At 35.4% G+C, this 17,323-nt stretch overlaps 1 protein-coding gene across 2 annotated transcripts in view; it reads right to left on the minus strand.

The window, feature by feature from the left end:
- Positions 1-17,323, minus strand: part of PTPRQ (protein tyrosine phosphatase receptor type Q) — a 111,291-nt gene that overhangs the window by 64,637 nt on the left and 29,331 nt on the right. For both annotated transcript variants that reach the window (XM_030003179.2, XM_030003178.2), the window contains exons 17-23: positions 16,020-16,140; positions 12,097-12,257; positions 10,401-10,546; positions 3,361-3,526; positions 2,601-2,891; positions 2,045-2,320; positions 1,100-1,251 (exon numbers count right to left, since the gene is read on the minus strand). In XM_030003179.2, the coding sequence (XP_029859039.1) occupies positions 1,100-1,251; positions 2,045-2,320; positions 2,601-2,891; positions 3,361-3,526; positions 10,401-10,546; positions 12,097-12,257; positions 16,020-16,140 (1,313 nt within the window). The remainder of the gene's footprint in view (positions 1-1,099; positions 1,252-2,044; positions 2,321-2,600; positions 2,892-3,360; positions 3,527-10,400; positions 10,547-12,096; positions 12,258-16,019; positions 16,141-17,323) is intronic.

Raw genomic sequence — 17,323 nt, forward strand, 5'->3', positions numbered from 1 at the left:
GTGGTCTCCATGAGAACCCAAAAAATGTGTTTCCAAAGGCAGCTGGCTGTAGAAACCACCGTTCCTCTTCTGCATGTGCACTGTGCTCCCCCTCTTGCAAGGACTATGGAAGAAACTGGGGTGATGCCAGCACTTCATCCCACAATGGGGAACACCAGCAGACTGCATAAGCGTAGCAGGCCACCTCACGGGGACTGATTTCCACAGTGCACGTGCTTAACAACAGCACAAGCAGTTTCCTTGCGTGCCAAGTCTCTGCAATAAGAACTGTATTGCTGAGGGAGTTGGAGTAATGAAGCTCCGCACACTGCCACGCATACCTTACACTGCATGTCTTAAACGCATGTCTCACTGCAGCAATGTCTTTTCCCCGCAGCTTTTACAAGTGTCTCGGGTGAACAGAACTCACTATGTAGTTTCTAAGCCTGAGATGCAATCCTGGCCTCAGCTTGCTGCCTTTACAATTCATGGCACATTTCTTGATGCCATCCAAGCAACCAGATTTAAGCAGATATAAATGCCTTGATCAATTTTTGTATATAATTTTATAGCATCTATTTCACTTAAGATTTATTCAGTTATTCTTATTTTGCGAAAATAAAAAGATGCAAACCTCTAAACAGTTTTTAACCATTTTTCAAGATGACTAGGAGTTTCTGTCATTCTTTCTGAATCTTGAAAGCGTGCAGATACTAAATAGCTAAACAAAGGTAGCCACAAGGTAAAACAAGTAACTTCTGGCATTTACTAACATCAAACTTACACGGAAATATGAACTAAAGATTAATAAAACTCATCATTAATGAAATATTAGAAGCTCAAAGCAAATTAAAATCTAACAATTTTTTTCTATCTAATTTTAAAAATTGAATTACAGGCGTGGTGGAAGGTTAAGTAAACTGTCTTAATAGGAATTTAGAGGAGCTTCATAATTCTAGGAGCATAACAGATGTTTGAAGTATTTGTCACATATTTTGTTCCTAAAGCATGAAAAAAGTATTTAAAAAAATTAAACACTGTTATATCATTTATATACTTTATTATAACATTTTAATTACAATGATACTTGATATTTTATAATTTATAATTATAAACATACCTGATAAAATAGTTTTTCGGTGTTGTTTTGGTAAATCTTAAAATTATACCTCATAATAACACCATTTGGCTGGGGACTTGGGTCCCATTTTAGCCACACAGAATCTGCAGTGTAGTTGGTAATGGTCAAATTCTGGGGTGGAGCTAGTGGCACTGCAAAAGAGAAATGCTATTGAGTTTCAAATTACAAATAATCCAGGCAAAACCAAACCAAACACTTTGGAGAAGAAGGAGAACTTATGTACTTTTGCTACCATTTGTATCTGAACTCAACAAAACAGTACTTCATTGCTATTTTAATCTTTTTCTTTCTCTTTGGCATGAAACAAATTCCATTAATCTGAAATACATGTTTAGTCAGCAAGGGATCTTGTTAGAGATCTAACAAATCTACTCATCACTTAAACATCCCCCTTGTCAGAACTAAGGCATTTAACAAAAGTCCTATTACATATATTACTGGAATGTGATATACTTCACTTCCCACAACATATATTGAGCGCAACTCAACATATATTTACAAGATATGCCATTTACCATGCAGGTGAGAGGAGGTCCCTGTAAAGAAGACCTGTGTGAATGTGTCAGAAACATTTCCATATTTTATCATTTTTCAATTACGTGGGGAGACGAAGAGAAAGGTATTGTTGTTTGCTTCAAAATCCCTGACACTTGGCAAACTGTAACACATTCCAAAGGCAAAAGACATTTCTCCTTAGATTATTTCTCTAATCCTATGCAGAATGCGACCTCCTCTTGCACGCAGTGGCGTGAGGAGAACGCAGAAAAGACTTCCCTTGTAGTGTTTCCTTCTTCTGAAAGCTCTTCACACACAGACCAATGGAAAATGAATCCTTCATCTCAACTCTCTCCGGGTCTGATGTTCAGATGGATGCAGTAACATAGGACCAATATTTCAAAGTTGGTTACGATTGGATTTGCTTACCTGACTCATCTGTGTAGAACTGAAGCACGGCAGATGGACCAGGTCCTTTTATTGTTCTTGCAGCTGCATAAATGCTGTATAATGTGAATGGTAGAAGGTCTTCCAAGATGATAAAATTATTGGTAGTAGAGAATGAGTTATTCCTTTCTGGCCCAAGTAAATTTAAATCATAACTTATTATAATACCACTTGGCTTAACAGGAGGGTCCCATGAAAGCATAACTGAGGTAGTTGAGAGATTTGAAAATGTTTTGATTATAGGTGCTGATTCTGGAACTAAATGAAGAAATAAGAAAGAGAAAAACAAGGATAACCTCAGAAAAATATGAGTTACAATGAAAAATGTCTTTTAGCTATCAGTTAAAGTTGTGCTCTGAGGGGAAAATTCTATTTCATAGTCTCAACACAGAAATGTGTAGCAGTTCTTTGTGTCATTGTATAACAAAAAAGCTTTAAATAACATGGGAAAAATAAACAATAATCTTTTTTTCTTTTAAAAAGCTATTTGGTTTTTTCCTACATTTCCTTAGGAATGAATAAAATATACTTATCTTACCATCTTCATCAGTTCTTATATGCAGACTTAGAGTATGCAGTTCAGAAGATCCTTTATCAGTGGCTGGTGTGATTTTCAGAATGTAATCAGTATATTTCTCCAGATTGTCAAAAACTATGCTTGTGTTGTAAGTAAGGAAAGACAGTATCTTATGGGTTCCCAGTTGCAATAAACTTAGAGAAACATGAAAGAAGACTAAGCCATTTGGCTGGGATGGTGGAAGCCAGCTTACATTTACAGAAGATGAGGAAATGTTTTGATAGACCAGATTTTCAACAAAACCATCTGGGACTACGAAAGACAATAAGCAAAAAACAAATGCACGGATTACAGTAATAAAGCATCCAAAACCAAAACAGACATAAATGCTCAAAGTATGATTAGTCTGTAAATCTCACTTGTAATATTTGGTACAACTTTTACAAATTATTTATGTTTCACTATTGAAAGCAAAATGTTTTGAAGGCATATATGAATAATCATCTATATTAAATTTGTTTAACAAAAGAGTCTTAATGGTGGTTTAAGACAATATTTTTATTGCTCATATCCAAAGCAGCAGCTTGTGAACTATGTTCTTAGTATTATAAAGCAAAGACTCAGATCAAAATGTCTTCCTTGCAAAGAAAAATACTGCAGTATTGAAAACAGTACTTACTGGATTTTTTTTTAACTTTGCCATCATAATTTTAAAGTTAGAGAATATATAATAAATGGAAGCACTGATATACACTGAGCATTAAAAAAGTTATTAACTTACTATCCTGATCTGTATATACGTCTATTATTTCACTGGTTTTGTTTCCATCTCCAAAAGCTGTGCTTGCAGTTAACCATAGAGTATAATGGCTGTATTTTGCCAAGTCATCCAGAACTGCAGACTGGGACATACTGACATCACTGTCGTTACCATAACTTGTGAAATTCTAAAGGACAAAAAAAAAGTGTTGCCATTAAAAATGTTTTTAATTCATTGATTCCTCTTTCTAGTTTCCCATGTAGCCATTACCACCACCACCAGCTGTGATTCACCATAATGTTCAGGAGACATAAACCTACACTTTGACTCCTAACGAGTCCTGATTTTTACTGAAATACTCAAGTAATTTATTATTTGATGTCTATTGTTGCTCCTGGTATATATATACAGAGTATATAATTGACAACTCTTGTTGTCTGTAGTTGTTCGATGCCAGATCACCTTTTTTTAAAACACATTGTCTGTAACATTGTAATGTGTTCATCCATATTGCATCAAGAAAACAACAAAAAAAGTATCATCTGCTAATTGCTCATAGATTACATGATCACACATGTGACTGTCTTGCTTGATCTGCATGAAGCAAATCAAAGGACTTCTCTCACTTTATTCTATTATTATGGGAGTAGATCTTACAGAATATTGACTGATTTTGAATTTAAAACTTCCAGTGGCAGAGATCTCACCGCAACACTTGATAAACTGTTCCTTTTGTTAGTTGTCCTTTCCACTAAAAATATGCCATTATTTCTAATGCGATTGTCTATACTCAGTGGATTGCATTAAATGGAAGGAACAGACAGAATTTCTTTTCTTTGTGCAGTTACTTGCTAACAAAAGGACTCCACCAGAACCCACTTTCTTTTGAACCATATAAAAAAATCCACTAAAACTGTGACTGTAGCAATAGGTTAGTGCTCTAGATAAGCCACTCTGAGGAGGCTGTTCCTGTTTGGAATAAACCATTTTGGAAACTGAAAAGAAAAAAATATAAATCAGATTATTTATGTAAGGTCAGCTCTACTACATAACTGAATGTGTCAAATCACCCACTGCTTTACAGGAACTTGACTTAGATGATCCAAAGCAGTTTGGTTCACTATTTAAAAACTGTTGAGAGGTTATGTACCCCATAAGCATATTCAGCTCCAGCACTGGGTAGGAAGTCAAAGCTTTGCTCCTGATTCGAAGAGTCGGTATCATTCCTCTCTGGCAGCCACGTTTGCCCCATTGAGCAGACTTCTCAAAACCAAAGAAGTCCTCCTAATTTTTCTGCATAGCAACGTTTTCATGGTGAGGTAGATTTTGCCCAACCCCCTCATGCATTGCCTAGTACACATTCCAGTTATTTGGCTTACCCACTATTTTCAGTGTTACATCTTATTCACACCCTCCACCTCCTTAAAATCAAAGCTAGCTTTAAATTAAATGCTTTCCTAAAAAAGAGAGGCTGTGATAGCAGACTTACTAAAACAGGAGGAAGGTGGCTGTAATTGTTGCATATTTATATTCAGAAATACCACTTATCAACACAGACATACTAAAACCACATACTAAAAAATGGGTTATATTTCTCTTGAGGAAAATTCCTACTGAAGAAGTCACTGTGATACACTCTACCAAACAGTTGAGTCAGTACTGTGCAAACTGATAGTTCAGTATGCAATCTTGATGTCTGTCACCAATACATATCAATTTATATATCTAATATAACACTTCACCAATATTTTTGTACAGGCAAAATTATTCTGTTTCTGCAGAAGACAATAGGTGACACTCTCATTCATTTCCCTGAGATTTTTATACCAATATCTGAAGACCTAGTATTGCCTATAGTCACTACTGCTCACGTAACATAAATAAACAGTTTGTTTGGCAATGAAAATGTAAGCCTTTGTTTTGAATGCAGAACAGAAGCTGTACAAATTGGTAGTATAAATTTCTATATGCACTCCTATTAACAGACTTAAAGCACACTGTTAGGTTTGTCTGAAAGATTAGGTTAAGTCAACATCAGTTAAAATACTAAGAAATTCCACCTTAATATATGACTTTCTTCTAAATGTAGATGGAAGCTCACACTATCTTCACCTAACTGAAAAAGGCTCGGAAGACCTTTGGTTTACACTTGGGTAGGGTAAAATACAGGAAAGAGAGGATCGAATTCTAAGGTGTTTAATTAAACTTTCTGATGCTCAAGCACAGTATCACAGAAAATACCTTCTGACCCAGAAGCATAATTTTACTACCCTCCCATTGTTATTATTATTAGTTATTGTAATTATTAATAATTAGTAATTGATAAGAATATCTAATAATAAGATTAAAAAAACACCTTAAATAATTCTCTGAGTTTTCAAGGTAAAAATGTCAAAGGTACCACACCAAGTTTTGACTCTAGATTTAATGGGAGTTTACTGGTATGAACAGCTGAAAACCCAACTCTTAGTTTAAAAAGCATACCTTTACAATTTAGTCAGCTGTCTGGCAGTTAAGGACTCAGTGAACCAATGTGAACACTATAACAACAGGCTTTTTGGTGGTTCAACAAAACCTGTTTTAAGAGGTAGTCCCCTTACTATGAGGAGTCCAAGGACTGGGGATTACCTTAAACTTCTGATATGACAAAATATTAGAAAAGAATGAACACATAATTAAGAGTAAGGGTGAGCAGGAAGAACTGTGTGGGTACAAAATGAGAAAAGATGAAACTTGTACTAATTGTACCCTGGGGATAAAACACTATAGGAAGTTTTACAATTAACTGTGGCTGCAGATGAAAGCAAACAGCTTAGGATCTTTGGCTACAGCTGAAGAAATTCTTCCTTCTGTCCCTTTCTTCATCCACACATGAAAGAAGTTTTGACATAGCAAAGTATCAGATTATTAAAAGCAGCTAAGTGTAAGCAATACACACAGGCCATGAAAGCATCAGCAGAAAGTAGTATCTTCTACACCTCAGGAAGCGGCAGAAATTTCCAGTTGCATAAAGCTGTAATTAGTTGTATACAGACAACACAGTGCTGCAGTTCTTCACTGTTAACCTTTTCCCCCTGTTCAGTTTCCTTCTTTAGGTTCATTGTATTGCAATGTTGTTTTGAGTTAGAGTATCCCATACATGACTCTGGCAATCAGGTGAGAGCGGTGACCCTGTGAGGGCTAATCCAAGCCATTCCTCAAGGAGCGTAATGTTCCAGTACCAACCCAAGTGAAGATATTTCCTTTTTGTGTGCTGTACCAATCTGAGGTTATCTTTTAAAAAATTTGCATTGTATTTTAGGGAAGTTCCCCTTTTATCCCTATTTTGGTCATACTGGTGAAAGAAAATGTTTGGTTGTTAAATTAATATAGCACATTGCTTGCATCCCTTGGCTGCATCCTGAGGGCAGACCAAGTCGAATTCCACTCTGAACTGTGTCCAGTCATGTGCACTTAGGTTGGCTTTGAAGCACAGGGGTTGGATGATTTGGGGCCTAATGTTCAGTCTCTAGAAGGGTGGTGGGCTTTTTTTCTCTACTTAGCTCCTGGTTCGCCTGTCTGGTTTGGCAGAGCAGGACAGTTGTCACCTGTACTGAAATTGCTACGCTGGAGAACTTTCTCCAAACATAAATTTGTATTTGTAATTAGCACCTTTTCCACTTTCTTGCTAATCAAAACACAAGTATAGAGAGATTGAATGAAAGAGTTTATTCAAGTAAATGATACCTCTTATAGATCAGTATTTAGCAATGAGACAATTACTTCTATAAATTCTTTGTCTTCTTTCCTTGATAAGAATGAGAACGTGGACAGTATGATTGCTTCAAGCACCATGCAAGGCACCGTGGAGCAAAACTTGCAAAGCTGCTATTGCAAACAGTGAAAGCTTGAACTGTAGGAATCCACCAGTGTCACAGAGAAGTGACGTGAACAAGAGGTACACTGCCATGACATCTGTGTAGGAAGTGCCCTTTGCCAGAATATGTGCCATATCTTTATGGCACTGGGGCAGAGTAGTGAATGTAAACCAAAAAGCAGCATTTTCCCTAGACCTATGGCAGCAGAAGTTGAAAGATGAAGCTGAACTTGAACCTAGCCTAGTGCAAGTGATAGTTTCTTCTATTTGGCTACCAGTCATTCCTCCCTCTCTGACACTCTCTTTTACAACCTGTCAGCATCCCCATAGAAACAGCCCACTCATCTACCAAAATCCTCAAATCTAATCTCCATCACTAAATTTTTCCTTCTGCTGCTCTGGTTCTGAATCCTAGGTCTGAGCATCCCGGGCCTTCTGACTGGACAGCCGCAGTGTGATTTTTCATGTAGACCTGTAAAGCAAAGAAATTATACATTATTTTTCTGCCCTATGAAGGTATGTAACTTTTTTTTCTTTTTTAAAGGAAAATGTTTTTCCTGCAAGTTTCTGCATCATGTCAAGGAGCAAACTGCATCCTTTATCTCAGGTCTTTTGTTTTTTTTCCCCCTAAACAAAATGCTTTTCTCTGCAGCTACTAATTCCCTGTTTTTAACATATTCATAATCAGTGCTTTATACTAATTAGGTTTTAATATGCCTGAGGACTTTGAGAATGTGTGAGAAGTGAAAACTTGAGACAACAGAATAACACTAGTTTTAGTATGACTTTTGTTTCTATTTCAGATTATGACAGCATTGGAAGATGTTAATTTGCTTGATATTCTTCAGCCAGGATGTTTTTTCAGGCATCTAGAAGACATGCTTTAAGACTTGGACCTCTGTTATTATGTCCTGACAACGAAACAGATGAAAGACTGGCAGAGAATGACTGCCTATAGCAGTGTGTCTGAGAAGATGAGGTTCCTAGAAATGTGAAAAGATCATCTACTTTTTTAATTCTCCTGTATCATTTCCCAAACTGAAGATATGGTTCAGATAAACATAAGCAGAATGGTGACCTAGATGCAGAGTATTCCAACTAAGGATTATTTCTTTCCAAATGTGTGCAATACAAAACTTACCAACAGACCCTGCAACTACATGGTTATACTTCTAAGTTACAGACAGTTGTAAGCTGTATGTGTGCACACACTCATACAGTTTACAACTGTCTGTATATGTCATGTATATACACTATATATATATATATGTATCAGGCTGGCTTTCACACATGCATTTCTCTGTTGTAAAAAGAGTAATATAAAATATCTGACAGAAACGAGCAAGGGAGAGTTGTTTTTTTCTCCTGTTTGAAATCTGTCCTGCACCCACAGGAATGTCAAGGTACAGAAAAGGAGTGCAATGTAGATACGGTAGTTGCCATGCCAAATAGCGAACAGAAAGGCATGTGAAGAGCAGAGGGAGTTAAGGGGAGCAGACAGCTTAGGACTGGATCATGATTTGAGAGATTAATGGTGATCTCCCATGGCCAGTAAGAGACAGATGCAACAGCAGCTGAAGCCTATCTTCTGATGGCAGAGGGATGGGTTAAAAACCAGAGCTGAAAGGGCAAAAATGGTAGTTTCCACACCTAGAAGTGGAGCTACCGTCAGCGCTTTTCTGTCATCCACCACATAATATGCCAAAGCCACGGTAACTTCCACCCATGCCACCATCCTTTCCTTGCCCAACTACATCACATGATAATGAAACTGGACCCTCACCTTGCTGGGCCAATGTTACTGTGCTCCATCTTCCCTATCTTGCTCCTTCATTTCCAGAATCCTGGGCACATCCAGAGGGATTTTAGCTCTCAGTGTATCAGTTTCACCTTACTCATTCACCTCAAAGTTCCACCTCCCCAAAGGCAGGAATAGCTCAAGTCCATAGTCCTCCTCTAAAATCGCTTGAGCTGTCCAAGATCAGATAAATGTAGACACTCTTCATAGGATGGGCTAGTTCAGGTAATGCACTGGTGTAAAGGTTTCTCCAGGGATTTGTCAGGCTAAGAAAAATGCTGTTGGTATAGCGGCATGTGCAAGCAAGGTCTGAAGCTCTGAAATGTAGCCCTGATTTTAATCTCATCAGAATGTGAATTCATGGCACGGTCCTGCTTGCACCTGAAACTATGCAGACAGAGCCTGGCAACCACACAGCTTCACAGAAGTCAGAGAAGTGTATACACTGAAGTATGTCAGCAACTATTCAGTCACAGGCATTTGTAAAATTTGTGAATATTTTTTTCTAGTTATCATCAAACACATGCATACCTCACACTAGACATATCTTGAGCCTAAAGTTATGCAGTAGAGGTAATTTTTCATGCATAAGTTTCTTCATGAATTTATATTTCTTTCTTTTCTTCCACACGTGTAAAGCTTGTGACCAAAAACCTGTCAAGAAAGCTTATTTCTTCTTATTATATTTCTGTATTGTAATATAGTCTTAGAAAGGACAACAGAAAAACTATATATACAATTAATAAATATGGTGCATAATTAAGGATGAATGTAGCAACAAAAAAACCTACATGGAAATGTGCAGATCACCAAAAAATTATAAATAACAGTTTATTTATCTTTTATGCTTTAACTTAGGAATCTCAATATCTTTGTTTCAATATACTAAACAGTAATTTCCTTTTGAGAGTAACAAAAATATGAAATAATAATGTATTCACTACTTTGACATTATCTTCTTATTTTCAGGACTGTACAAACATGCATTAAAAAGTAAAACTGAAACTGTTACAGAAATTTATTCAAATTGATAGATTAGACTAAAATAAAGAGATTAAGGGTGTGCAATGAACGTAATTGGTCATGTGTCTATCTATACATGTTGTGCATATGTATGTATTAGATGTATGTGTGTATATATACGTACATACATATAAACTTTGTAATATGGAATATTACGCAAAACCTATTTGCTTTAAATGCTTAATGATATGAATATCCAATGAGATGCACAACGCAACACATATGATTACAAGATGTGCGTCTGTCTTTATAAGTTAAAAAACTGCCTTGTGATAAAGGAAATATAAAAAAAATATTGATCACTATAAATTTGATTTAATCTTTAATGAATTATTAGAACACTTTATTGAATTCTACAAAAGAAGAACAGAAAAATAAGCTTACCTGTATGAATATTCCTGAATTATTTTTGAAATAAACTGAGTAGTACAGTATATTTCCATTAGGCTTTTGAGGAGGAGACCAGAATAGCAATATTGATGTGGAAGTAAGGTTTCTGTACACAACATCTTTCGGTGGATCACTTGGTGCTGGAAAAATGTTAAGTTTTAGCATACCTAACGCAAGGTTTTGTACATTTTGGTGCCCAAGAAACATGCACTATAGATTTAACAACATCCTATGTCAAATTAAATGTATTTCTGATTATGGTATAAAAACTGCTTCAGGAAATGATGAAATAAAATAGTAGATGTAAACAATTTTTTAAAATGCTATTTTTTCAGACAAGTTTGTATTTAGCTGCATCTGTAAACAGATACTTTTTGCTTATAGAATTTGTCCTGTACTTAGTGCTTTGAGCACATGGAAAGTCTAATTTGCAGACATGGAAGTTGACTGAATTAGGCCTCTACGCTCCATATACAGTTAATAGTAAAAAAAAGGATTTGTTTCAGAAAACCTAAATTAAAAGCCATGTTCTCTCTTTGCTGATTATAATGAGAATTTAGGCTCCCAACTCAGGCAGGTAAACCAGATACTTAAGCTTGGGCAGTACGATCATCTCTGTGTTTTCATCTTTCCTCAGCCTATTAGACGTGCAGGAAAGACTCTGTAAGTCTTCTTCAATTAGCCTCTCCTCCTATCCGGTAAAGAATAGCAGCAGTGATGTAGGAGACTCAAATTTGGTTCCTTAAGTCAGCTTAAGAGAATTTAAATCTGTATTTCTCGCCATCCAAGTGCTATACACAACATGCAGTAGAGTACTGAACACTATAAGTTATCTTATCTCTGTTGCTTTGGGCTGTTCTAGTTTGTATAAAATACTAAAATATTAATTGAAGGGGGAACTCCAGGATCAGTTCCTAAAAATCCTGCCCTAAAAAGTCAGTTCATGTTTCCATAACAGCTTCAGTAGCAAAGACTGGGAATACCTACAACCTGATGATTTAGACAGTCTTTTGAGGGATGGCTTGGACAGATGCTAATCCTGCCAGTGATTGTGTGTTAGGAAGTCAGTTTATCTATGCAGGATGATTCTGGAATATGCCTGCATACTATACATTTTGGAACAGATCGTAGCAATATAATTCATTGGAAAACCAGAAACGATAATTCAACTGAATGACTTTCAAAGCACAGTATATAGTATGATCATTTATAAAAGTCATCTATCATGTTGGAAGTATAAAATCATTAAAATAGAATAAACAAATCAGTGTACACTTACAGATTTTATTTTCATATTAAAACCATTTCAGACTTGCGAGAGAGACTCTAAAGAGTATTTTCCCTAGCGGAAGTTGTGTCACAGCAAGATAAAGCAAAGAGCTATTAAAGTATATTCTAAAATTAATCTGATTTTTTTCAAAATTTAAAATTAAATTATTTTAATCTTACCTGTCTTGAAGGGAAATGCAAAGTTTTGTTCCGTAAATTAACAGAAATACCCATCATAATTTTACAGAGCCATAGATACACGTACACACACAGACAGACACACATACAAATAGACAGGTAGAATGTCTCTTCTTGACCAGTCAAATGCCACTTGTACTTCAGTAGCTTTATTAACTTCAAAAAGGCTGACAGAAATTTAAGGCTGAATGAAATTAAAAATTCACACTATATATAAGCTTACCTCCTTCTGAAGTTCTGAATGTTATAGTATCACTTTTTATGTTGCCATCTCCAAATCTTGTACTTGCTGTTAGGTAAGCACTATACTCATAGTTTTTTTCCAGGTCTGTGAACTGCAGTGATGTTTCTGTTACATTAACACTCCTTTTTGACATTTTATTCCTAAAGAAAAAGTATTTTATTAATTATATATACACACCATTTCTGTATGTATACAACTGTGACATACAATATAAAATTGAAAAATGCAGTATTGTGGTAAATACAAATACTTTAGGCTTTAAAAAAAGACTGGGATAACTTTTGTCTTTTCTGTTGAAAAGCTCACTTTTGTACTGCTGCATCAAAATAGGGCTCTTAATTTTGCTTTTTTTAAAAAAAAAAAAACACCACAGAAATATATTTGTAAATTACATCAGCAAAGACAACAATTATATGGAATATCAAAGAGGAGCATGTCCATCTAGTAACTGCTATCAAATGGTTATGTGGTACCCTTGGGAAGGACACAGTAGGGCATAACTAAACTGTCTCCCTGGACAGGAATAGCGAAATATAAAAAGATTATAGCAGGGAGCATGCCCTACTGTGACTCTGTGAAATTGGTCAGAAGGCTGAAGTTATAAATGGAATAATAGAAGATGATATGGAACAGGAATTAGCTGGTGCTGAGTTAATTCTGGTGGAATGTAGCAGGGGATCAGAATGGAACTCTAGTCAGGTCAAAACCCGCCTAGAAAGATTGTAAGATGTAACATTAATAAAACGCTGGTATTAGCATAGGTATGAAATGATTATCAGAAAGTAAAATAAGATACAGAAATAACTAACTTGAATTCAAAAAGTCTGTTATTCCTCATTAAATTAATTTAATCTTTGATGAAGAAAACCAGCAGTGAAAAAAGCTAGCTAAAGTTCCATTCCTGCAAAGATTTCTGTATATGTGGGTGCCCTGTGTCTTTAATGGGATTTCATAGAGGGATGATAATTTGACAAGTAAAACTGAGTATCTTGCTCCAGGAGTCACTGTGGACCTCTTAACAAACAAGACAATGACTTCTAATTCTAAAAAAAAAAAAAAAAAAAAGGGAAAGGATGATTCAAAATTATTAGATGGACTGATTTTCATCCTTTGATAAATGAATGAATGTCCCATTAGCAAATATCACTATCTGATACTCCTGAAATAAAGTTACATTAACAAACAATTAGAAGAGGAAAATGTATGAGAATGAAAAAACTAAATTCTCCCTATCCCTTTCAGATTTTGAGTGGAATGTCTCTTGACATGGGAAATGCTCTTGGTAACAAAGAAAGTTAACAACTTTTACATTTTTTCCAAATTTCTGACATCTTGAATAGTCAGTAAAGAGATACAAAAGGTTGCAGCTGCAGTTATCAAATTCTACACAAAGAAAAGATATCTGTTCTTGGATCTTTGCCCAATATATTCTTAGTATGGAAAAACGTAGCTGGTTATAATTTAAGTAAGAAGAAAATCCACAGCTTAGTGCTGCAAACACTTCTACTCTGAGTAATTGCATTCTTATAACATCTTATTTGCCAAAAAACGTTTCCACAATCAGGCATAGTTAGACAGAAGAGTAAAAGCTTATGGTGTTTCAAGAAAAGTTGATTTTCTATTTAGAAACAACTGAGATTGCAATCCAAACAATAAGGAAACACTGGTCAAAGTGAGCGCAGTCTTCACAGACAGTGAGAGAGAAAGTACCTAGCAGAATGAGCTAAGCCAAGGAATTTTAATGAAGAACAATAATATTAAGTTTTGAATGATATCTTTCAGAAACCCAGACAAAAGAGGTTCTAAGAAATTGCATACTTTCACTTGACTAAGACAGGTACCATATTTTCTTAAAAATCTGTACCTCAAAGTAGATCTAATCAGTAATTATCTCACAAAAATTTGCTGAACAGGATAATGCCAAAAGACAAGAGCTATATACAAGTTCAGCAACTTTGTTAATATGCCTTTGATACTCTAGAATTGCAGACTCAAGGAATATGAGTTTGTAGACTAAAGGCACGCAGAAAGTTGCTTTGCTACCTGCTAGCACCCAAAACCACCTTGTCTTGCGACAAATTCCATGAAAGATAATAACAAAAAAACCATTACAGATACTACCCTTTCTATTCTAGTAGTTGTGGATTCTTGTTCCCAATCCATTAAAGAAAGGTTACCAAATTCTCTGTAACTGTTGCAATATATTTAAGGGAAGGAACATTTATTTAACATCTGTATTAACCTTCTTCTTTCTGCTTTATTGAGAGGCTCTGGGATTAACTATCTCCCCCAAAATATATTGAATACCTCCCAAAAGCAGCAACTATGGCTCAGCAGTTTGCCTTGTCAAATCTCACACTGCAATGCATTTTATGAAATTGTATAGAGAATTCTCTTAAATACTTAAAATTCCCCTCCTTCCCTGCCCCCCCCACCCCAAACCCTCCAAGGAAGGAGTGAAGTTGTGTCCCCTTTGAAGGCAACGGGAGTTTTTCTCCAATGTCCTTGCCTCAAGATGATACCTAATGCCTCTCTAATTTTAGATATGGCACAGTAAGGACAGATAAGACAGAGCAAGGAGCGTATGGAAGGAAAAAGGACAAGGCTTAGTGCAAAAAGTTATGTGGTTGCTTAATTCAAATATTTAGAAAGATGAATCAATTAGCAGTTTTTAAAAAATAATTCTTACTCATTTGTCATAATAACAAAAGCAGTAACCTTTAAGGCAATATAAGGATGAAAAGTTGTATAATCTCAAGTCTTTGAACACAGCCTGTGTCAAAACCATAATCCTTATCATGAAGTAACTGTTTCCTAGCTAGAGGATAGTCTTTAATTTAATGTTTTTTGTGGTTAAAGAGCACCAGACCTTGCCAATACAGTAGAAGTAACAAGACAAGCCAAATTTAACTTTTCTGGAAAGAAGAGCTCACTCCTGTTCACTTTATCAACAACTTAACTAGATGCTATAATTTAAAAAAAATTCAATAGGATCTGAGGCCAAACCCTACCCCAAAACTGTCAAGTAACATTAAAATAATAAATGTAAGCTCAATGGTAGTGTGTTTATAATGACTGCTGATTTGCACATCTGGTTCACATCTCATAAGGTGCATGTTAGCATTTGCTTCCTGCACCTTAGTAGTGGCCATAAAATGGTACAGCATAAATGCAATATATTAAAAGCAATCAATAACAAAATCTTTTCACTACCAGCAGAAGTTACACATAGATCTTTGAAGAGATGCCACATCACTAGACCAAACTATGTTATCCAGAGAATAGGATAGAAGCTGCAAGTTTTTAAGTGACAAAACTCCTTTTTAAAGGTGAAAAAAGATCCCAGGAGGGATGACAGAGAAAAAAAATAGGGAAAAAGAAAGGATAGATAGGAAAAAATAAAGCACATTAAGTGAAAAATATCTGCTAAAAAATACTCATTTGCTATGAATATAATAAATACAAAATATAACAGTAGACATAACTGATAGCACATACAAAGACTCTTAACATTGGTCTTACACACTTTCTACAGAAGGAAGAAATATTTCTCTATTTTAAATCTCCTTGACAATTTAGCATAGGCTTGTGCCCTGCCTTACAATAGGCCTAATCAGAATATAATGAAAATAGTCACCATTCTCTAATTTAAATTTAAATTCATTTAACATAACATAACCTTTAGAAAAATGTGGAAAATGGTTACAAAATATTTAATACCCCAATTTTCAGCTACTACATTATATCTGAACTTGTATATACAAAAGGCTAGTATTTTAAGTGCTGGATGAATATTCATTCTCCAAAAACGTGTAATCAACACATTGTGTAAGAAAAACCTAACATTCCTGATAGGTTACAGATTAATATTTGTCCTCAGAACTACTTCCAGAAAATCTTACCAGACATAAACTGTGTAATAGAGGATAATTCCGTTTGGCTCCAGCGGAGGTTTCCATGACAACTTCACAGTGACACCCGACAACTGTTTTACGGAGAGGGATTCTGGAGGAGAACTCGGAGCTATAAAATGAGAGAACAGGACACAACATCTTGTTAAACAGCTAAGATCGATGAGATACGCAGCATCCTTAAATAGGTTTTTAATTATTTGTGATGGAAAGTGAACTTTGTACTACACCGGTGCAGTATCCATCAACTAATGTTAAAGTGCAGCTTCTTTTCCTTTTTCTGACAGATGATAAAAGAAGATTTTGCATGGTGGTGTTAGAACATCTGTTTCTGTGATTCAATGGAAAAAGTACTTCATGAGAAAACAGAGCAACGGGTAGGTCACAGTGATTCACCTACTGTCCAAGTACATTGCTGTAATTTTTTTTTTTTCCCCTTCTTATAAAAGCAAGATCTTTATAGGTATGAACACATGTAAAATATAGCAAAATAGTTCTCCTGAGGAAAAAGAGGTGCTGTAAAGAATGATACAAAGCACAAAAAGGTGGAAAAATGGATAAGCATGGCATTGAGAGATGATAAAAATATGGGATACTAGGCAGCGGTAAAATCTATGCACTCCATCAAATAAGGACCACATTCATACATTTAACATGTCACAAGGGCAAATATAAAGATAGGCATTGACTGAGACCCTTAAAATTCATTTTAAGATGAACTCTACATGACACCATGTCACAACTGTGTAGGGAAACAACGTAAGTAAATGAAAATGCTAGACCATGTTTGATTTCATTCTACAGTTCATATAAATATTGCTGAGGAAAAATATACCCCTGTATGCATAAGTGACACTGTTTGTATTAGCATGTTATTGAGAAGTAAATATTTTTCTTCATCTTGATTCACGGATATATGTCTCACTATGAAGTAATATTAGAATTACTTTTGTTTTTCTCAAATTAAACCAAAGAGCATCATGCACTAAAAATTCAGGTCATAGCTGTAGTCATGCATGAAAATTGAGAATTTGAGCATAGCTATTAGCAAATCTATGAAACATTTGGTCTGAACCTTGGAACACTGTGTTCCTGTGAATAAAGAACATGTGGTGTATTATAAATATTGTTGTTTTTCAGTTGTTGTTCCTTCTTTCACTACCTCAAAAGTTGGCATAAAGGTTTTAGAACTCTGTACGTTTCAGAAAAAAAAATATTTTTCATGAACAAAGGTTCACTGAATTCAGTGAATGTCTGTATTTACTAGCGAAAAATGGTGACAGCTGTATTTAGTG

The sequence above is a fragment of the Aquila chrysaetos genome, chromosome 26, assembly GCF_900496995.4.
Source record: "Aquila chrysaetos chrysaetos chromosome 26, bAquChr1.4, whole genome shotgun sequence".
Taxonomy (NCBI): Eukaryota; Metazoa; Chordata; class Aves; order Accipitriformes; family Accipitridae; genus Aquila; species Aquila chrysaetos.